At 36.2% G+C, this 23,684-nt stretch overlaps 1 protein-coding gene across 1 annotated transcript in view; it reads right to left on the bottom strand.

The window, feature by feature from the left end:
* The window catches only part of TMC1 (transmembrane channel like 1), a 159,995-nt gene that overhangs the window by 68,002 nt on the left and 68,309 nt on the right, over positions 1-23,684 (bottom strand). The window contains exon 6 of the mRNA XM_066254352.1: positions 1,271-1,361. Within this exon, the coding sequence (XP_066110449.1) occupies positions 1,271-1,361 (91 nt within the window). The remainder of the gene's footprint in view (positions 1-1,270; positions 1,362-23,684) is intronic.

Below are 23,684 nucleotides of genomic sequence, written 5' to 3' on the forward strand. Positions count from 1 at the left end.
AATGTAAAGGCATGGTATCATAGGAACAGGAAGAAGAAAAAGAACCATAAATTTGTTTTTATAAATGGACTTCCTTACATTTTACTTTACAATGTTGGGCCATCCATAGTCAAGAGGACTAGTCGGAAGAATGGGAATGGGGCCGATAATTTGCATCTGTGTACCTTACGCTGTGATAATATGTGAGCTGAAAAGGCACATAAAGCCGATATAACAGTATGAGACAAGTCTAAAGTTCAAGAGATAAACCAAACTAGAAATATGCTAAATGTCCATCTAAAGTAGAATGAATAAATAAATTTGGTATCTTCCTATAATGGAATATAACACATCATATAAAATGAACTATAGTTCCTATAACATAGATGTATCTCATGAACATAGTATTGCATCAGAAAAGTCAGAAACAAAAGCATAAATACTATATGATTTCTCTTATTTAAACTATAAAAATAACAAAAATAACTTATGGTATATGTCATAAATATATAACATATATTTTATAGTTGATATAAACTTTATTTACAAAATTTCACCTTTATGGGAATACATTTAGCTTACAGATTGTATAATTTTCATAAAGAGGGAATAATAACACCATGTACACATCTTGCTGTGATAATTAAATATAACTTTATAGAAGAATTAAATCAGTCCTTGTCATATACTAAATAGTAAATAAATCTTAGTTTCTTTTCTATCTTTTCCAAAACCCATATTTCATTGATATACAATTTGTATTTTTTTTTATTTTCTACCCAACTTATAGTTTATGCTCCTGGTAGAGAAGAGCTATATATATCTATCTATATATATCTATATCTATATATATATGTGTATATATATGCACACATATATATATATGTTACTTGTAGACATTTTGAAAAAAGTTTTTGATCCAGAACCCCTTCATTACCAGGGGACGAAAATAAAAGGGGCAGTCTTTCACATTGGGAGTGATAAATCATACAAGTTAAGTCTTTTGTCATAAATCAATGTTTCTGAACTTGTTTTGCATTTTAACTCCTCTAAGGAGCCTTTTTGAACATTTTTTTTCCCTGAATCATCAATCACAACCCCAACCCGAATTTTAATACCATAAATATACTATATATATATGTACTCTGTATGTTAATGTGCTTTATACATATAAAGTGTAAGTTTTTTTTCTCTTTCTCAGAACATAACCAATTTTCTCCCCTTTGAGGGTCAATGTGGCCTCCATTGAGAATATATGGCATCGTTCAAAGTGAGTTAGGAAAATACTCACCTTGGCCATCATCATCTTAAATGCAAACCATCGTTTTCCTTTTCCTTTCCCAAGAGCTCCTTCATTTTCATTCACAAATTTTTTTGCTTCTCTAAGAAAAGAAAACAAAATATGGATTATGCAAGGGTGGGTAGAGATGAATAGAATGTAGAGGTAGTAGATATTTGATTTTATTCATTTTTTAGTCTTATTTCTTCTAGACCCTTCTAGACCCTTAACAAGTGAATCAAAACCATTTTATAACCTAGAAATTTTTCATGAAAGTTTAAGCTTGTTCATTTTGGCCAGGGAGAATAAGATAGTCTTGTCTCACGTGTTTATCAGCTGAAGTCACTGTAAAGCAAGGAATTTATGCTAAATGTCAAAACAGAGAACCCTCGCTCTTCTCATTTCTACCACATGTAAAATTGAATCTGAAGTTTACTTCAGATTTTGGCAGTCAGGATGTTTATTTTAAAATACTTTCTTTCCTTCTTTCTTTAAGAATTGCTATTTTTTAAAAAAGTAGGGCAGAGAGTTTAGGACAAACTGACATACAGCATACTTACTGACCTGGTATTGAATCTTGTAAAAGGAATTACAACTTAAAACAAAAAAAAATCAAATTATGTAGAAGGAAGTGGGACTGAAGGAAGAAGAAAATGGAAAGGAATCCTCTTTGGCCTTGCATTTAGAACGGGCTTCAAATTTAAACTTTAACATCCTTTTCAAATATTTATACATATACAGTAGTTATATGAGTGTCTTTGTGTGTGTTAAAAAGTATTTATTTATCAAAATGGGTAGTATAAACATACTAAAAATGCTACACTATCTGTAAGTTTGGTCAGTTTTGTTGTTGTTTGTTGGGTTTTTGAAAAAATTTTATAATGTAGAAGCAGGCCAGGCTTGTCTTGACATCTTAGGGACCATACAGAACCCAAGAGATAACACAGGTGCAATGCTGTTATCGGCTGGATGGCCCATGGAATGTGCAGTTTTACAGATAAAACCATTCAACACATGATTACTATAAATAACTTATTAACAAACAAAATAAACTTGAAAAAATAAAAAGTGTGTGAAGGAATTTTTTTGTAAGTTGTTCTCTAGTGCTGAACTCATGATGTTATAATACCAAGTGGTTAAAACGCAGTACACACCTACTGACTCAGCCGATAACTAGACGGGGTTGCCTTACTACTCACCTACGCATGTGCACCCACTGGTATTCTGACATGGAATTACACAAGTGCAATCAGAAGATTCTCTGCAATAATCAAACAGTCTCCTCCAAATCAGTTCCTTGAGGGCAGGGATAATATCTTGTATCTCCCACAGTGTTGACCATTACTTTAACCATAGAAAGTGTTTAATAAACCCAAATCTCCTGGAAATAGCACTGTATGGCATAATTCAGGGTAGATATAGATAGGGAGGTGTATACTAATTGTATTTTCCACATTAATTAAGGCTTGAAGACAAAGTCATTATAGACTTTGGGATGATACTTTTCCTCATTAGCCTTCTCAGCAACTTAATAGGGAAGCCTCCTGGGAATGCAGAAAAGTTACTCAACTGGCCTTGTGGTCAAATGCCCTGACATTTGTCACGACCTCGGGGCTGGAAGATTAATTGAAATTTATTTCTAAAATAGTCTGCATTTTCTAAAATATTCAATAAAGCTACATCAAAAAAGAATAAAATGGGTATTCATGGCTGGGTTTTAGATTCATGCAATCAAGAAAACACATCACATTCGGGCAACTATGTATTACAGAGATGATAGGACAGGAGTGTGGCACCTAGCAGATATTTATAAAATGTTGAAGTGGTCTAAACTGAAAATCAGGTAACAATTCTAACTCAGCCTCTGAGATTTGTCTCTGACCTTGGCTGTGGTTTTGACACTCTCTGTATATTATACATATTCACAAGTGTTCTGCTTTTCAAAAAATAGCACACTCTCCCAAGACTCACACAGACCTGAGCGAGTTCTGGCACAGGTCTCCTTAGATACTATGTGGCCTTTAACAAGTTGATATTCCCCTAAAACAGATAAAAATTGCTTTCCTCCCTGCTTGCCAGGATGGTGTAATAGATGTGAAGGTTTTGAAGAGATTATTACACAGTCAATTCTATAACAATGCTTGTGCTGAAACTGAAAATTTGTTTTAGTATGATTGATAGATTGTGGAATAATTTGAGCACAACACCAATTTTTGTTTGCTTATATGTGATTTTTATCTACAAAAACCCTAGGTGAATGGTGAAAACTGCATCTAGTTACACCAAGCAGTGTAAGAATACATAAAATGCACACACCTCATCCACCAGCTCCCGACTAGACCACAGTTAGAAAAGCTACATCCATTCACAGCTGGTATCACAATGCACCCCTTCTACCTTTTACAGTAACACAAATTGTAACCCTGCTACAGTACTTCCACAGCAAATGGCAGGTCTTTTTCAAAGTCAACTGTCCCGTTTACTGCAATATTTATGTGTTTCTTAACTATTAAGCATGTGTAAAATGTTACCCCTATCATTTTTATTTCACTGATGACATTTCAGAGTCTTGGACCCCTATTCCCAGTTTTCCTATAAACTCTATGCTTTTCATTGCCCAATTTTGCATACTGCCATGATTTTTAAGAGCCCATACACCATGTTATATAGTAGAACAGACTATAATTCAATTCCTTGGCATCAAGAATGTTAAAATTCATAAAACCAACTATATATAGAAATTGTCACATCATTCTCTATTAAAAGAAACTCATATAAATAGAAAACTAAAAATTCTTCTTAGTAGTAAAATTTGTTTTATAAATGCAAAAGTACCTACTTTATGGATGTATTCACTACTGTAGATACTCAGCAGATAATTTAAAAGGTACTATTTGGCCTGTTGGAGTTATATCACTTACTAGATAAGTGGCCAATTAGAAAACAGGACTACTTTAAGCGATCAGAAATGTAAAGAAATAGCTATTTTACTCTATATTTCTGAAAAGATTTTTAATTTTGTGAGCTGATGATCATGATATAGCAACAACTATCACAATTTAAGAAAGAGAAAAAGCAGGGTTATAAGTCAATTAAAATCACCACAAAATTAATTATAAATTCACTTAATAATATAGAAATTATTAATATGGCAGTCATAAGTTTTTGTTATTCATTATTAATATATTTTTGCTGCCTGACCAGGTGGTAGTGCAGTGGATAAAGCATTGGACTGGGATACAGAGGACCCAGGTTCGAGACTCCGAGTTCGCCAGCTTGAGCGCGGGCTCATCTGGTTTGAGCAAAAAAGCCCACCAGCTTAGACCCAAGGTCGCTGGCTCTAGCAGGGGGTTACTCGGTCTGCTGAAGGCCTGCAGTCAAGGCACATATGAGAAAGCAATCAATGAACAACTAAGGTGTTGCAACGGGCAATGAAAAACTGATGATTGATGCTTCTCATCTCTCTCCGTTCCTGTCTGTCTGTCCCTGTCTATCTCTCTCTGACTCACTCTCTGTCTCTGTAAAAAAATAAAATAAAATAAATATTTATTACTTTTTTTTTTTTACAGAGGCAGAGATAGACAGGGACAGACAGACAGGAACGGAGAGAGATGAGAAGCATCAATCATCAGTTTCTCGTTGCACGTTGTGACTTCTTAGTTGTTCATTGATTGCTTTCTCACATGTGCCTTGACTGCGGGCCTTCAGCAGACCGAGTAACCCCCTGCTGGAGCCAGCGACCTTGGGTCTAAGCTGGTGAGCTCTTTGCTCAAGCCAGATGAGCCCGCGCTCAAGCTGGCGACCTCAGGGTCTCGAACCTGGGTCCTTCCGCATCCCAGTCTGACACTCTATCCACTGCGCCACCACCTGGTCAGGCTAAAATAAATATATATATATAATTTTTCTTTGAACAATCTAAACAAAATCTGATAGCCTATCTCCAATTGTCCTTATGTTAGGCATAGTTTTATCTCTACCAATGACTACCCCACACTACCTTTAAGATACGAACCAGTATATAAAAGCCTGGACTTCACTCTGCTCCACATAATCTCAGGTGTGAATTTCTTCTCTTCCTTAATGCCCTAACTTCTTCTTCATTCTTCAAGAGATCTCCCCTAAATTTAATACAAAAGAGATCCCCAAGCAGCCATTTTACTGCCCTCTGCCCTCCACTGCCCATTCTGGCCAAAATAACTGCTAGACTCAATTCATCAGAAGTCTGAGGAATGACTTTAAATCAAAGTCAGTGGTCATGGGACAGGTGGAGAATAACTGTTAAGCAAGAACATTCTTGATTCCCCTAATATGATGCTCTTGGGATGTAAGGAAGCACTCTTGCAGCTTGCAGGCCCTGAAGAAGGAAGACTGGACTGGATATGGCCAATGACTCTGTGAGAGAACATGCCTTCACACTATTTTCAGGGCTGACCTTTGCAGTGAGCTGGCACGATGGTGGGATGGAAGAAAACCAGTATCACTCAATCTCATCCTTCCTGATTATAGATTTCTTAACTGGAAGACATTTTTCATTGTGCTATTAGAAATGAGACACAAAAAGAAACCATCCAATATGGAGGTAAATACTGATTGATATTTATCACACTAAAGTGCCCATGACAGATATCAGAATGTAAGAAAAAGCAATGCCTTTGAATACTAAAAAGCCAGAATATTTCTTCATATTTTCTTTTCCTCCTCATTAATATTTATCTGGATAACTTAAAAATATTTTCCTACAGGGCTAAAATGAAGTAGACTTTTGTGGATAAACTTTGAATTATCTATTGGCTTCACACCATCCAAATGTCTGATGAAAAAAATGTGTGTCATTCCCTTGAATTGCATTCAACAAAAGCTGCCTGCCAAGAGGCTGTAATCTGGTCTGCAGGTCTCAGAGCTCAGGCAAGGCCTGGTATAATATGCACAGTTCTCTGAGCTGTAACCCCAGACCCTGGCATAAATAATTGAGTGAGGTCTATTCAATGACAATAATACCTGGCCTCATAATTCATTTATCAACCCCTTGTGGTGGAAATTAGAATAATTAGGTTTCATGGGCTTTCAAAACTGCTTTCACAGTTTGTTGAAAAAGCACACTTTAGCCTAACTTACAAAATAGATAGTTTACCCATAACACATGATACAACCCTTATTGCACAGGGGAGTTAGGCCACGCTCTGTTGCCTTTGACACAGTCTCATCCCAGAAAACGTGTTCCTTGTTTGGGTTAGGTTAAGTTGACTTTTCTTTCCTCTTGTTTTCAGTTTGATTGTATGATTAAGCAACTGGTTTATTGCTCCAATAAATGAAAGACATTTTAAAATTTGTCTTTAAAGCAACTGTAATCAAAACTTGTACTCATGGACACTTCCCAGGAAAAGAATAAGAAGAATGAGAAGTCTTTTCTTAATAAGCATATTTTCACAAATTTGACCATAAATTAACTAAAGAACTCTGATTTTTCTAAAATATTATTGAGTAACTGAAAGAAAATTGCAGAGGTAAGAACTAGTATAATGTACAGAAACTAAAAATAAGAACTATAGGCTTCCTAGATAATAGACCTGCATAGTTAGACTGGTAGAATTATTTAAAATCACCCTAATACTGGAAGTGACGGTTGAACGATGTCTTTATAAAGGGGATGCTGGTGGCATAGTTGTTATGGTTAAGATGTTCAGTTGCACCCTGGCTGGGTAGCTCAGTTGGTTAAAGTAATGTCCCAATACACCAAGGCTGCAGGTTTGATCCCTATTTAGGACACATATAAGAATCAACCAATGAATGCATGAATGAGCAGAACAACAAATTGATGTTTCTCTTTCCCTTCCTCTCTCTCTAAAATCAATCAATAACTAAAAATTATTTTTAAAAATTCAGTCTGTGATTTAAAATATATTCCTTTGTATTATATTGATAATAGTAAGGGAGTGGGGAGAGAAGACAATACAAATTTCCCCAGAAGCTAAAAGTTTGTGCTGACTTTTAGATACTGGCCACAGCAGAAACTGGTTTTCTGTCATCGAAGGATACCAAAAAATTCTGAAATTGCCACATTTATTATCAGAGACAATGTACAACAAAGTTATAGTAATAAAATCTTCCTCAGTGGAAAGGAATTTATAATAGTAACTTTATAAATATCTCTGCAGATCTTCTTATTGATCTCTACATTAAGTATTTTATTTGGTTTTCTTTTTGTGTTTGTTTTAATGAATCAATTTAACATGCAATTAACAACACTAATGCCAGAAAGCAGGGGTGGTATTATGTGGACTGCAAAAAACTTCCCATATCCTTAAGACATTTACGTATATTCCAGCCTACAATTATTGCAATTTTTTTAAGCAGAAATGAGATTTGGAAAGAATGTGACCTTAAAGTCACAAATGAATCTTAAGATCAGGAGCCCAAGAGTAATAAAAAAAAAAGCTAGATCCAAAACCTTACCTCACCTACTCTCATCACCGAAGATTTGCAAAGTGGTGGTATTCCCCTCTCCCCCTCTTTACCGTGGGAACACTATTCTCAGAAGTATTATAGATAAAAATAGCACTGAAATATAAATTGCTGTACATAGCTGCAAGAAGGACCCATTCAAAAGTCTGGTCCATATGCAAATTTGTTTCATTTTTATCATTTTTTTCATTCTCCCTTTTAGCTGGCCATTTTTTCTGAGTATTTATTCAGTATGTTTTATGTGTTTAGGAATGTGTTCAGTGCTTTGAAAGAAATAAAAGATAGATTCCTTTCTAAAGTTTAAAATCAATTTTAAAAAAATGACTTATGGGCCTGGCCTGTGATGGCGCAGTAGATAAAAGCATTGACCTGGAATGCTGAGGTCGCAGGTTTGAAACCCTGGGCTTGCCTGGTCAAGGAACATTGGGAGTTGATGCTTCCTGCTCCTTCCTCCCTTCTCTTTCTCCTCTAAAATGAATTTTAAAAAATGACTTATGGGCCCATAAAATTGCTATGTAGCAGTGCCCTGCAGCCTTGAAGTGAAAAGGGAGTAGACAGGGCTAGCTTGAGAGCTTGTGAAGATATCGTAGACAAGAATTAAGCTGGACATTAAAGGACTGATAGATTTTGAGTAGGCAGAGAAAGACATTCTAGGCATTGGTTTGCAGGAATTTTCCTAACAAAAGAGATATTTCCACCATGAGTTACATACGTAACCTTATAGTCTTAAATATACTGACATCCAACATTTCACAAGGCCATTTACAGGGCTTGGTAGATAAACCATGCTAATTCTGCTGGTTCTTGTGTGTTCTAATCAAATACATCTAATCAAAAACATCTGAAGACTGTGAAACAGAAGGAAGCACTGGGTGAGGTGCTGCCTCAGTGAAAGGAGCCATTCTGTTTTTAAAAGTTTGGGTAAAATATTTCTGCACGATACTTATGCATTCATATTTATACTTTGGTAAGCATGTCTAAGTATTACAAAACACTTTTTCATATGTTGTGTGGTAATGTGTAGAGGTGCTATAAAGCTTTAGTTTTCTGTTGAAACTGAGTATTCTGCCTTCTGATCTATGAGTGGGCAAGAAATGTAAAATGATGGCAGCTCAGTGAGCTCTGCAAATAATCATCTACGTGGTAAATTTGATTGTTTCCCCATGACAAACTTAGAGCTGGAGGTCTGTCCTAAACATTTGGCAACACGTCTTAGGTGATAGTACACTGTGCTCTAAAGCTGTATTGACTTGCAGTCTTAATATTTGTTTCCTTCTATAGCTCTTCTAACCTTGATTCCTGTGACCAATCACTGGTCAAAAAGAACTGTCATCGTGTATGCATAAATATAAAAATTAATTCAGACAAGAAGTCATGTATCTTTACATAGATATTTGAATGTATATGTGTAGGTGTATGTGCAATAGTGTCTATATATGTATATAGATATATACATATACACATATGCATATATTCTAGTATATATGTGAATTTATGCATATATATTGCAAAAGTATAGTTAATATACTATTTTAAAAGAAGTGTTTTATATTATTTTAAAATGTTTAATTTTCAGAATTGCAGAAGAGAAACAGACAGATTATATTTGATATATAAAATTCTTTTTTTCTCTCATACATTTTGTTATGATGTGCTAATACCATGTTCTCCAAATATTTACTTTTAGTATATGCATTTTAATAAGGCATAACCATTTTTATTCTATAGCATCAAGCTAATTTAAGGGTCCAAAATTAGTATTCCACTTGCCACTTTTTGATTATATACATAAAGACATCCTCAAAAATACCTTGGTTATAAAAGAATAATAAACCTAATAAAGTAAAGGCTTTTCTTCCCAGTTAGTACTTTATATGAGCTCTGGATGACATGGTCCCAAAACAACAAGAAAACATTTTCCAAATTCATCTTATTTTGTGCCAATCAAGTGCACATTTGCTTTTATTTTACTGTTAATATTATGCCAAATAATTTTAAGTGATAATTAATAAATTTCTCCTTTTAACCACTCTTCAAACATAATATATTTATACATACTCTGATAATAAAGTTATGAAATTCACCTATCACTGACAGCTAAAATTCTAGAGTGCAAATTAGGTAAATGGGTATTTATCAAAAATAGGAGGATAGAATGCTCTGGCAAGCTGTGAAAAATGATTCAGTGTGTGTCACCATATATAATACATTGACTGATAAGACTCTAGAAAATAAGGTACAATGAAATGAAAGTAAGGTGATAGTAACCACACTTTCTCTATCTAGAAGAAAGCTTTAGAACTTCCCTTTGTCTAATATTTATTTTTTATTATAATTATTATCTTATAGTATAGTATTAAAAACCTTTGTTTATTTGAATTTTGGGGTGATTTAAATTCTGGATAAGTAGATGCTGTAGAAAATAGTAATAAGATCGAGTACCAAGATTCTTAGAAAACTAATATTCTTTGAATATTAGCACTTTTTAGATTCATTTTCTCTATATTCTAATAGCAACTATCTGGGTACTCAGGCTGCTTGAGATTTTGAGGTGCATCCAGGTGTTGTAAATGCCCTCACAGCTCTTCATAAGAGACAGGAGCAGTGGGGAACCTGAACAGCCTGCCAGCCCAAGATGAAGAATACAACACCTCCAGGTAACTAGGGTAAATGGCTCAGGGTAGATAAGAAAGATTGAATAAACCATGACACAAAACGGGAGAAGTTTTGGTAGACAAAGAATCCCAAGTATTTCAGAGCTGACTTCCTTAACAATTAAAAAATTTTCCAAACTATTCATGTCCCAAGTAAAGACAATAATTTTCTCATTTGGTTCATTTCAATATTTTTTATGAGAGAATTTAAAAATATTATTTTAAAAACATTATTGAGTCCTGGCCGGTTGGCTCAGTGGTAGAGCGTCAGCCTGGCGTGCAGAAGTCCCGGGTTCGATTCCCGGCCAGGGCACACAGGAGAAGTGCCCATCTGCTTCTCCACCCCTCCCCCTCTCCTTCCTCTCTGTCTCTCTCTTCCCCTCCCGCAGCCGAGGCTCCATTGGAGCAAAGATGGCCCGGGCACTGGGGATGGCTCCTTGGCCTCTGCCCCAGGCGCTAGAGTAGCTCTGGTCGCAACAGAGCGACGCCCCGGAGGGGCAGAGCATCGCCTCCTGGTGGGCGTGCCGGGTGGATCCCGGTTGGGCGCATGCGGGAGTCTGTCTGACTGTCTCTCCCCGTTTCCAGCTTCAGAAAAATAAAAATAAATAAATAAATAAATAAATAAATAAATAAATAAATAAAAACCACATTATTGAAATTACCCACAGTAATTTTCCAAGCATTCAGAATAATACAGCAAATATTAACAGGCTAAATTTCGAGAAAAAGAATTGTCACAGACATTGTTCTTTTACATATGGACAGATCCTCTCTAATGCAATGAAAATAATAAGACAAGCAAATGTGGCAGGTGAACTTAATGTGAATAATAAGCCAAAATAGATTTCTGATCTCAATCTAGAATTGCTTACTCTTGAATAAATAGTTTTCCTCCCTAAGGTAAATGTTTAAAAGAGAAAAAAAGAGGAGAATAAAAAAGGAGAAGGGAGAAAGATTAAAACTCTGTGCAAGGTAATAGATTTGGGAGAAAATCTTAGAATATAAAATGAAAGATATTTAGCAGGGTGTTAAGATAAAAACTAGGATAAGAGGTTATTAATGCACTTTACATCTTATCTGTAGACCTGAAATTATAGAATAATGTTTGTTCTTCTCACAGGCAGCTCTAATTCAAGCATTTCATTGTTGATTACAGATTAAATATAGGAAATATGTTACAGCGTAACAGTATTTTCTTTAGCCTCTCCTCTCAATTGCACCAGATTAAGGTTTCTCTAACAAATTTAGTTAATCAAAGGCATTACTAGATCTTCCAGTAAGGTGCTGAAGCTGACTCAGTCACTGATTTTTAAATTTTCAGAAATTTTGTGAGCTGGTTTTTAAACTGTTGGTAGCTTGAAATTGGTCATAGTGAGAGAATTTACACCACGGAAATTGGCAAATACTATGAATCAGTGCTTTTTACCAGCACAGTCCTGACCTTACATATTAATCCAGAGCCTTAAAAGGTCCCCATCATGTTAATGATCCTCTTGCCTTCAGAATGAATGTCCAACAACCAAATAAATCACTATTAACATTGTCCCCACTCAGGAAACAGTAACTGAATGCTTACAAAGTACAAAGAACTATGCCAGGCCCTAAAGGAAATAGAGAGTTGTAAGACATCTTCATGTCCTAAGAAACTCAAAATCTATTCTGAAGGGAAGGAGATTCACATACAACTTTTAAAATGCAATATAATGCAGCTTACCAAGAAAGCCAAATAAATAATAGAGCCTATTTGAGTCCCATTTCTATAAGAGTTGTCAAAGAAAGTCCCTCAGAGGTGAGACATTATTTCATGTAATGAGATAGAACTTGGGACTGGAAGAAGCATAAGATAAAGCATAGCCAAAAAGTGAAGTGAAGACAGGGATCGAGTGAGAAAGTGTACCCAGAATGTGTAGAGAAGATTAAACTCATGTCACTGGAAAACATGATTCAGATGAGAAGCGGTGACGCACACAAGAAAAAGCATGAGGTTTTAGAGATTTGTAAAATGAGGGTAACTTTGTTTCCAAGGTTTCTATGAAAATCAAATAAGTTAATGTGTGTAACATCTCCTAACACAGAATTTGATATGTAGTAGACACTCAAAAATATTTGGAGATGGTGGTTTGGTCCATCCTCAAACTTCATGGTCATCATCATCAATAACTAATGATTTGGAAAGAAAGCTGAAATTCACAGTATGAATTCACATGTGGAACTCACTGATTTCTTTAAGCGAAAGCTTTTAAACCTTGTTAATTACTAGGAAGACACTGAAAGTTTTGAACATAGAAATGACATGTTCAAAGTGGTAATTTAAAAGAAGGCCTTGGCTATGGTTTATGAACACTGTCTTTGGAGCTACATAGACTTGAGTTCTGTAATATGAGTTTAATAAATATATTAAAATTATTGAATGTTGCTATTGGGATGGATGGAACTCACAGAAATTTTAAGCATAATTAATAAGACAGCTCTTGGCTTATAATATTCAGATGAAACTTATAGGCAGGGTCAAATTATAGGACTGTAACTGTGTAATTAATCTCAGATGGTCCCAGTGCTTAATTTAATACTCTGACATTGCCATATTGTAATTTTTAATAATTTAATTTTTTATTATTTTAACAATAGGCCTTGAATTTTCATTTTGTACCAGGTTCTACAAATTAGGTAACTAGTCCTGCACATAGGATGTATTAAATATAAAGCTAACAAATAATCTTATAGCCTGTAACATAGGCATAATTTATAAGAGATGTTCTAATACAGATAGTAAGTTAGTAAACCTGCCAAAGAAAGACAAAAAATAGATAGCAAATATGATGAACAAATAAGAATAGTATAGTCAGAAAGGGATGGAAAAGCCAGGTTATGATCTTATCGCTGTGGGGCTGATATCTGTCACTGTTAAAAATTGACCACTAACTGGCATTATTCAATATAGTTATGTTCCCTCCATATGTGTTATGCACAAGAAAAGCAGTTACAACTCATGGCATTTCAACAAGCTAATTGACAAGATACTCCTATAGTCAGGTATATTTTTGCCCAGTGTCATCTGATAAGGCAAATGCCTATCCCTGGCCAAAGTGATCTTCATTTCATGGACCCCTGGCCAAAGTTATCTTCATTTCTTAACCATACCATCAGTAGGTTGTGAGAGATGGGGCATATAAAAACTGTGAAAACCAGGATTCAAGAAGTGTCATTCTGCAAGCTATAAAACGACTCTGTTGTTATTCTATCCCCAGCGTGTTAATTTAACCCATCTCTTTGCCCTCACTTCTCACTGTGCTTTAAATTTACTTAATAAGCCATTTGATCTGAATATGTTAATTTGGTTTATAAGCCTTACAGTCCCATGACCTCAGGAGAGTTGCCTGATAGTATACTTAGAGATCATCACATCAAAGTAATTTTCTAAACAAGATCAAACCATAGCTCTACCACTTAATAGTGGTTCAAACACAAATAATTATTTATCCTCTCTGAACTTTGTTTTCTTATATGAAAACCAAAATAGCACTACTTACCTTGGAGGACAGTTGCGAGTGATAAATGCAATTATGAGAGTAAATTAATAATAGCTAACATTTATAAAATGATTACTATGTACCAGGCACCATTTTTAGTGCTTTAGGTATATTAACTGACTTAATCCTCTCTATAACTCCCTAAACTACTACTATTTTTATTTCAATTTGTAGGTAAGGAAAACTCAAGGATGAAGAGGTTAAGAAACTTGCCCCAAGTCACAGCATAAAGCTGCATACCTAGAGAGCACTTGTTAAATAACAGATAAATTGGTTGTCAATGTTATGTTTTGATCTACAAAATTCAAATATACTGTTTGCCTTAAACTTTCCATTCTTGAATGAAGAAACTGATCTACCCAAGATACCTGTAATGTGCAAGAATTGAAGGCCTAGTCTTTGGTTGAGTTTTTGGTTAAAAAGAATCACAAATGGTTGAAGCATGTGTTAGTGAGTGTGTACACATGCTTAGGAGTCTTCTTGTGTAGAATCTCTCATTCTTGCACAGTAACAGATGAAAGGAAGGCCTTTGTGAAATAAAGTAGAAATCATGTTTATTGCCTAATAAAGAAATCTTATGTTCCAAGGAAACTTAAAAAGGGCTAGTTCTCCCAGATGGCTTAAACAGAGGAAATCAACTCTGGTCTTTCTCACTTTTCTAGAAATAGATTAGTTCACCTAATAAAAATATAAAATAAAATAAAAACAAACAAAAATAAGTGTGGGAGGATACAGGGAAGTCAAGTAAGGAAGGATGTTATATTAATGACTAGCTGACAGTTTCAAGCACCTATTTAAATGTAAATGAAATCCTAAAAGTAACTTTCTTTGCTTCACTGTGTGTTTTATTAATAAATCACCAGACCTAGTCAGCCAATGGACAACTCCCAGAAGTACTGGACCAGGTACTACAAACCTCAAAATTAAAGCAGTCAGCATCATAGCTAAAGAAACATTTTTGGTATCCAAACAAATATTTTTTAAATGGCTTCTACACAACAGCCAGTCCCATGCAAAAGTATACTTGGAGTGCTCCTGTTTCCTAACTTGTAGACTCATAAAATGTAAGAACTGCTCCTTCCCCCAAGCAGGCTTTTTTGAATATCCGGTTAAGTGGGGGTTTTACACTGTTTTTTTATGTTACTAAGCACAGAGGATTTTTATTTCTAATGAATGCTTTATATGGAAGAACATTGTATAGAAATGAGAACCCAGAGGTCTCCCCTGCTTGAAGCTGGCATTATGGCTGAGCAGCTCTTCCTCTTACCTCTGCCTCCCCTGCTCTGAAGGGATTTCACACAACCACTTGAACTCTGAGGACAGCAGTTTGAAAACTATGGGCCACATCCAATCTCTTCATTTTACAAATAAATGAACCAAGGCTCAGTGAGGTTAAGTTAGAGGGAGAGCTTAGATTCGAGTCCAGGTTTCTTTAATTTTAATTCAAAACCTATTCTAGTCTACTAAAACAAAATCAAGTGAATACTTATTTAGGTTTAGTTTATGAGAGTTTTTAATTTACAACGTAGGATGGTCTGATATAGTTAAAGGTTTTAGGTTTCAGGATAAGTACTAGGTAGACTTGTTATTTTCCACCCAGGTGTTTTATTTCAGCTGTGGTGGCTACTACCCGGTTAGTGTGGCCACCTCTCATAGGTAGGAAAGATCGAGTCATCCAACTTCTGAGTTAAACCCATTTACAACTTAAAAATAAATTATACCTAAACTCCTCACTGTTGAATATTTTTAGTTAGGAACCTAATAAAAAATAGAAACTGGTCTTCAAATAATTGAAAAATACACCACAATTTCTCTTTCCCCAGTACTCCCCACACACATACACACACACACACATACACGTAGTCCCATTCACAGAGTAGAATATTCTGTTTATTAAGTTTCCCGTTAAGGAAAACAATATTCTGTTTATTAAGTTTCTTAGAGTTAAAGATAGGCTCAAACCTGACTGTATATCACTGACTTAAAGTACATACACACACACACACACACACACACACACACTCCTGATCTGAGCTAGGCACATGCACTCCTCTATGCAGTGAATCTTATTCAGTAGGTATAGGGTACAGGAGTATGTGAAAATGTATTAATGCACAGGAAAACATACATTGAAAAATACATTCCACAGCGATGGTGGAAAGAAAGCATCTTCCTTTCATCCCTAATGAAATTGCAGAACGCCAGTTCCTGAGCCATATTTGAAAATCCACATGGATTTACAACTCATTCTTAGAGCTTCCTGTCAATGTATTAGCTGCTTATGCTAAACTGTATCACCGCATTTAGTCCTAAGGACTTATGTCCCCAGCGGTAGGCACTTCTTCAAAATGCAAGAACTATCCAAGTGTCTCACAATGCCCTCAGAAACACGTGCTTCCTGAGGCTTTCCTCTAAAACATATCTTGAAACCCTGACCCTCTCTAAAATCTGATTCAGTGCTCAGAAACATGAGGGAAGCCTTGGAACCCAGACACAGATCCAAATCTATGATCAAAAAATCTGCCCCACAAACCCAAACAAAGAAAGACAAGCGGAGCGGCCATTTTACCCGGTCTCCTGGTCGGTGCGCAGTTAGTGGGCGAGAATTTCTTCCTAGGCCCCGAGAGTGGGTGCCCGTGTTGCCCCACGGAGAGGCAGGGTCAGAGGCCTTTCTGTGGGCCGAGGACAGAGTCTCTGGGCAGCCCCAGCGCCCTGGGAAAGCCACGCACGGGAGGGAGTGAGAACTACTTCCAACGGTGGAGATTTTCTGTGCTGGTGAGGGTTTCACTCAGAGGGAACCGCGGCTGGCCTCATATCCTGGTGTGCGCGCGCAGATAAGGAGTGAGCGATTCCTCCGAGTGCCTCCGCAGTGCGCGCCCGTGTTATCGCAGAGAGGGGCAGAGTCAGGGGCCTTTGTGTGGGCCAAAGCAGAATCTCGAGCCGCCCCAGCGCCTTGCAAAAGCCGCGCACGGGGACGGAGCGAGACTCAATTCCAACGCTGCAACTTTTCCCTGCGGTTGGGGGTTTCACTCAGAGCGTGAGACTGCTGGCTGGATATCCTGGTCGCAGACAGTGAGTGAGAGTTTCCTCCAAGCGCCCCCCAGAAGTGGGCGCCCGCTTGTGTTACCGGACAGAGTGGCAGAGCCAGTGGTCTTTGAGTGGGCAGAAAGCCCGCCTGATTATGCTAGCAGCTCTGACTGACTGAGCCTTACCCAGAGCCCTGTGCTGAGTGGAAATAGAGTGGGGAGTTGCCAGCTCTTTGAGCCTCTTACTATCCAGGCAGAGGCAGCAGCAACCCCATAGCTGGATTATCAGGCTACTAATTGAGGAAGGAAAGACTAGGAGAAAGGCTCCAGGAACACGGACTCTCTCACTGTCGGAGCCTATAAATGCTAATGAGCCTCGACTCCCACGAGACTAAAGCACAATACATGACATTGCCATAGAGACTTATCAACTGCAAGCCTCTACCTGAGCGTGCCAAAGGGGCAGAACCCGGGGTACAGAGTCACCGACCAGGAAGAGGGAGAGAAAAGAAAAAGCAAGAAGATAACCTCTCAAAATCAAGAATAATCTGCAGACTTTATAACCTATCACATTTTATTATATTTGTTCGTTTGTTTCTCTTATCTTCATTCTTGATACTTTTTTTTCTTCCTCCAAATTGGCCGATTAACTCTCTACTGGTCTTACTCTCTCCTCTCCTTGAACTACACTACCCATAAGTGTTACATCTCCCATTATCTTTTCTCTTCTCTTCCTTTCTCTCTATGAGGGTTGCACTCCAAAACCCTTAACTCTCTCTCTCTCTCCTTTCTTTTTTCTTCTTTTAGTGGTTCCCTCTTTTTTTTCTCTCTCTCTCTTTCTTTTCTCCCTCTATATTAGTTTCTTCCTTTCTCCTTTACATCTCCTCTCATTCAAACCTCAATAACAAACAAATTATCTTATCTGGGACTCAAACCTATGTTTGTGGCATTTTGGGGGGTTTTTACTTCACCTTTTTAACTCACTAGCAGTGCTCCCATCCCTGGCTCTCCATATTATCTAGTTCTTGTTCCACTAAATACAATAGTAAGTTTTTAATTTGTCCCCCCATTTTTCCATTTTCCTCTTATTCCTCTCATCATAACTCTTAGACAACCAACACCTAAAAGCAAATCATTTTATTCTTGACCCAAATTTTTTCCTTATTTGCTTTGTGTGGGTCCATACGCTCTTTTTTTTTTCTTTTTTCTTTTTTTTTTTCTTTTTTTCTTTTTTGCCCCTTTATTACTTTTCCCCAATTCAGGCCCTCCATCACAGGCATTGTTTGTTATAACTCACATTCCACCACAAGATTTTCTCAAGAAAGAGGGGAGAGGAGAGGAGAGGAAAAAAGGAGGGGGGGAATAATTTCCTTTTTTTAAAAATTTTTATTTTATTTTATTTTTCTTTATTTCATTATTAATTTTTTTTTAAAAAAAACAACTCTTTTCGATTTTTTATTTTTTTTTATTTTTTTTAACTTTTTATTCTTTATTAAATCTCATTAATACTATCAACAAAACCACCCTCAGATGCCATTAAGGAAGAGAAAATCGAATATCATGGATACAAAAGAAAGAGAGGTAACACAGCTAGATGAGGAAAAATCTATGGAGAAAAAATTTAATATATTGGAAACCTTGGAGCTAAATGACAGAGAATTCAAGATAGAAATCCTAAAAATCCTCCGAGATATACAAGAAAACACAGAAAGGCAATATAGGGAGCTCAGAAAACAACTCAATGAACACAAAGAATATATGTCCAAGGAAATTGAAACTATAAAAACAAATCAAACAGAGATGAAAAACTCAATTCACGAGCTGAAAAACGAAGTAACAAGCTTAGCTAATAGAACAGGTCAGGTAGAAGAGAGGATTAGTGAAATAGAAGACAAGCAACTTGAGGCACAACAGAGAGAAGAAGAAAGAGACTCAAAAATGAAAAAAAATGAGATAGCCCTACAAGAATTATCTGACTCCATCAAAAAGAATAACATAAGAATAATAGGTATATCAGAGGGAGAAGAGAGAGAAAATGGAATGGAGAACATACTCAAACAAATAATAGATGAGAACTTCCCAAGCCTGTGGTAAGAACTAAAGCCTCAAGTTCAAGAAGCAAACAGAACTCCAAGTTTTCTTAACCCCAACAAACCTACTCCAAGGCATATCATAATGAAATTGACACAAACCAACAGCAAAGAAAAAATTCTCAAGGCAGCCAGGGAAAAGAAGAATACAACATATAAAGGAAGGCCCATTAGATTATCATCAGATTTCTCAGCAGAAACTCTACAAGCTAGAAGAGAGTGGACCCCAATATTTAAAGTCCTGAAAGAGAGGAACTTTCAGCCACGAATACTATACCCATCAAAGCTATCCTTCAAATACGAAAGAGAAATAAAAACATTCACAGATACAGAAAAGATGAGGAAATTTATCATCAGAAAACCCCCACTCCAGGAATTACTAAAGGGGGTTCTCCAATCAGATACAAAGAACAAAAAAAAACAGAGCCACAAGTAAAAGCTCCAAGAAGAACACAATAAAACCAAATTTAAACTGTGACAACAACAAAAAGAAAGAGGGGGAGAAGATGGAGATTAACAGTAGCAAAGGACGATGGAGTGCAAAAGTACTCACAAAATAGTTCGCTACAATGAACAGGGTAGGGACCCTTTTCATTACTCAAAGGTAACCACCATTGAAAAAACCACCACAGAAGCACATGAGATAAAAAAGATAGCAACAGAGGAAAGATGTATGGAATACAACCAAATAAAAACAAAAGATAGAAAAACGAAAGAGAAGGATCAAACAAGACACAAAACTAACAGAAAGCAAGATATAAAATGGCAATAGGGAACTCACAAGTATCAATAATTACACTAAATGTAAACGGATTAAACTCACCAATAAAAAGGCACAGAGTAGCAGAATGTATTAAAAAAGAAAATCCAACTGTATGCTGCCTACAGGAAACTCATCTAAGTAACAAGGATAAAAACAAATTCAAAGTGAAAGGCTGGAAAACAATACTCCAAGCAAATAACATCCAAAAAAAAGCAGGTGTAGCAATACTCATATCGGATAATGCTGACTACAAGACAGGAAAAGTACTCAGAGACAAAAATGGCCATTCCATAATGGCTAAGGGGACACTGAATCAAGAAGACATAACAATTCTTAATATATATGCACCAAACCAAGGAGCACCAAAATATATAAGACAGCTACTTATTGATCTTAAAACAAAAGCTGACAAAAATACAATCATACTTGGAGACCTCAATACACCGCTGACGGCACTAGATCGGTCATCCAAACAGAGAATCAACAAAGACATAGTGGCCTTAAACAAAACACTAGAGCACCTGGATATGATAGACATCTACAGGACATTTCATCCCAAAGTGACTGAGTATACATTTTTCTCCAGTGTACATGGATCATTCTCAAGAATTGACCATATGTTGGGCCACAAAAACAACATCAGCAAATTCAGAAAAATTGAAGTTGTACCAAGCATATTTTCTGATCATAAAGCCTTGAAACTAGAATTCAACTGCAAAAAAGAGGAAAAAAATCCCACAAAAATGTGGAAACTAAACAACATACTTTTAAAAAATGAATGGGTCAAAGAAGAAATAAGTGCAGAGATCAAAAGATATATACAGACTAATGAAAATGACAATACGACATATCAGAATCTATGGGATGCAGCAAAAGCAGTGATAAGAGGGAAGTTCATATCGCTTCAGGCATATATGAACAAACAAGAGAGAGCCCAAGTGAACCACTTAACTTCCCACCTTAAGGAACTAGAAAAAGAAGAACAAAGACAACCCAAAACCAGCTGAAGAAAGGAAATAATAAAAATCAGAGCAGAAATAAATGAATTAGAGAACAGAAAAACTATAGAAAAAATTAATAGAACAAGGAGCTGATTCTTTGAAAAGATCAACAAAATTGACAAACCCTTGGCAAGACTTACCAAGGAAAAAAGAGAAAGAACTCATATAAACAAAATCCAAAATGAAAGAGGAGAAATCACCACGGACACTGTAGATATACAAAGAATTATTGTAGAATACTATGAAAAACTTTATGCCACTAAATTCAACAACCTAGAAGAAATGGATAAATTCCTAGAACAATACAACCTTCCTAGACTGAGTCAAGAAGCAGCAGAAAGCCTAAACAGACCTATCAGTAGAGAAGAAATAGAAAAAACCATTAAAAACCTCCACAAAAATAAAAGTCCAGGCCCTGACGGCTATACCAGCGAATTTTATCAAACATTCAAAGAAGACTTGGTTCCTATTCTACTCAAAGTCTTCCAAAAAATTGAAGAAGAAGCAATACTTCCAAACACATTTTATGAGGCCAACATAACCCTCATCCCAAAACCAGGCAAGGATGGCACAAAAAAAGAAAACTACAGACCAATATCTCTAATGAATACAGATGCTAAAATACTAAACAAAATACTAGCAAATCGAATACAACAACATATTAAAAAAATAATACATCATGATCAAGTGGGATTCATCCCAGAATCTCAAGGATGGTTCAACATACGTAAAACGGTTAATGTAATACACCATATCAACAAAACAAAGAACAAAAACCACATGATCTTATCAATAGATGCAGAAAAGGCTTTCGATAAAATACAACACAATTTTATGTTTAAGACTCTCAACAAAATGGGTATAGAAGGAAAATATCTCAACATGATAAAGGCCATATATGATAAACCATCAGCTAACATCATATTAAATGGCACTAAACTGAAGGCTTTCCCCCTTAAATCAGGAACAAGACAGGGTTGTCCACTCTCTCCACTCTTATTTAATATGGTACTAGAGGTTCTCGCCACAGCAATCAGACAAGACAAAGAAATAAAAGGCATCCATATCAGAAAAGAAGAAGTAAAGGTATCACTTTTTGCAGATGATATGATCCTATATATCGAAAACCCCAAAGAATCCACAAAAAGACTACTAGAAACAATAAGCCAATACAGTAAGGTCGCAGGATACAAAATTAACATACAGAAGTCAATAGCCTTTCTATATGCCAACAATGAAACAACTGAGAAGGAACTCAAAAGAATAATCCCCTTCACGATTGCAACAAAAAAAATAAAATACTTAGGAATAAACATAACAAAGAATGTAAAGGACTTATATAATGAAAACTATAAACCATTGTTAAGGGAAATCGAAAAAGATATAATGAGATGGAAGAATATACCTTGTTCTTGGCTAGGAAGAATAAATATAATCAAGATGGCTATATTACCCAAAGCAATATACAAATTTAATGCAATTCCCATCAAACTTCCAATGACGTTTTTTAAAGAAATAGAGCAAAAAATCATCAGATTTATATGGAACTATAAAAAACCCCGAATAGCCAAAGCAATCCTAAAGAAAAAGAATGAAGCTGGGGGCATAACAATACCTGACTTCAAACTATATTATAGGGCCACGACCATCAAAACAGCATGGTATTGGCAGAAAAATAGACACTCAGACCAATGGAACAGAATAGAAAGTCCAGAAATAAAACCACATATATATAGTCAAATAATTTTTGATAAAGGGGCCAACAACACACAATGGAGAAAAGAAAGCCTCTTCAATAAATGGTGCTGGGAAAACTGGAAAGCCACATGCAAAAGAATGAAACTGGACTACAGTCTCTCTCCCTGTACAAAAATTAACTCAAAATGGATCAAAGATCTAAACATAAGACCTGAAACAATTAAGTACATAGAAGAAGACATAGGAACTCAATCATGGACCTGGGTTTTAAAGAGCATTTTATGAATTTGACTCCACAGGCAAGAGAAGTGAAGGCAAAAATTAATGAATGGGACTACATCAGACTAAGAAGTTTTTGCTCAGCAAGAGAAACTGATAACAAAATAAACAGACAGCCAACTAAATGGGAAATGATATTTTCAAACAACAGCTCAGATAAGGGCCTAATATCCAAAATATACAAAGAACTCATAAAACTCAACAACAAACAAACAAACAATCCAATAAAAAAATGGGAAGAGGATATGAATAGACACTTCTCCCAGGAAGAAATACAAATGGCCAACAGATATATGAAAAGATGCTCATCTTCTTTAGCTATTAGAGAAATGCAAATCAAAACGGCAATGAGATACCACCTCACACCTGTTCGATTAGCTGTTATTAGCAAGTCAGGTAATAGCAAATGTTGGAGAGGCTGTGGAGAAAAAGGAACCCTCATACACTGTTGGTGGGAATGTAAAGTAGTACAACCATTATGGAAGAAAGTATGGTGGTTCCTCAAAAAACTGAAAATAGAACTACCTGATGACCCAGCAATCCCTCTACTGGGTATATATCCCCAAAACTCAGAAACATTGATACGTAAAGACACATGCAGCCCCATGTTTATTGCAGCATTGTTCACAGTGGCCAGGACATGGAAACAACCAAAAAGCCCATCAACAGATGACTGGATAAAGAAGATGTGGCACATATACACTATGGAATACTACTCAGCCATAAGAAATGATGACATCGGAACATTTACAGCAAAATGGTGGGATCTTGATAACATGATACGAAGCGAAATAAGTAAATCAGAAAAAACCAGGAACTGTATTATTCCATACGTAGGTGGGACATAATACTGAAACTAACAGACATTGACAAGAGTGTGGTGGTTACGGGGGGGAGGGGGGAATGGGAGAGGGATAGGGGGT

Source organism: Saccopteryx bilineata, chromosome 2 (assembly GCF_036850765.1).
Source record: "Saccopteryx bilineata isolate mSacBil1 chromosome 2, mSacBil1_pri_phased_curated, whole genome shotgun sequence".
In the NCBI taxonomy this organism is placed as follows: domain Eukaryota; kingdom Metazoa; phylum Chordata; class Mammalia; order Chiroptera; family Emballonuridae; genus Saccopteryx; species Saccopteryx bilineata.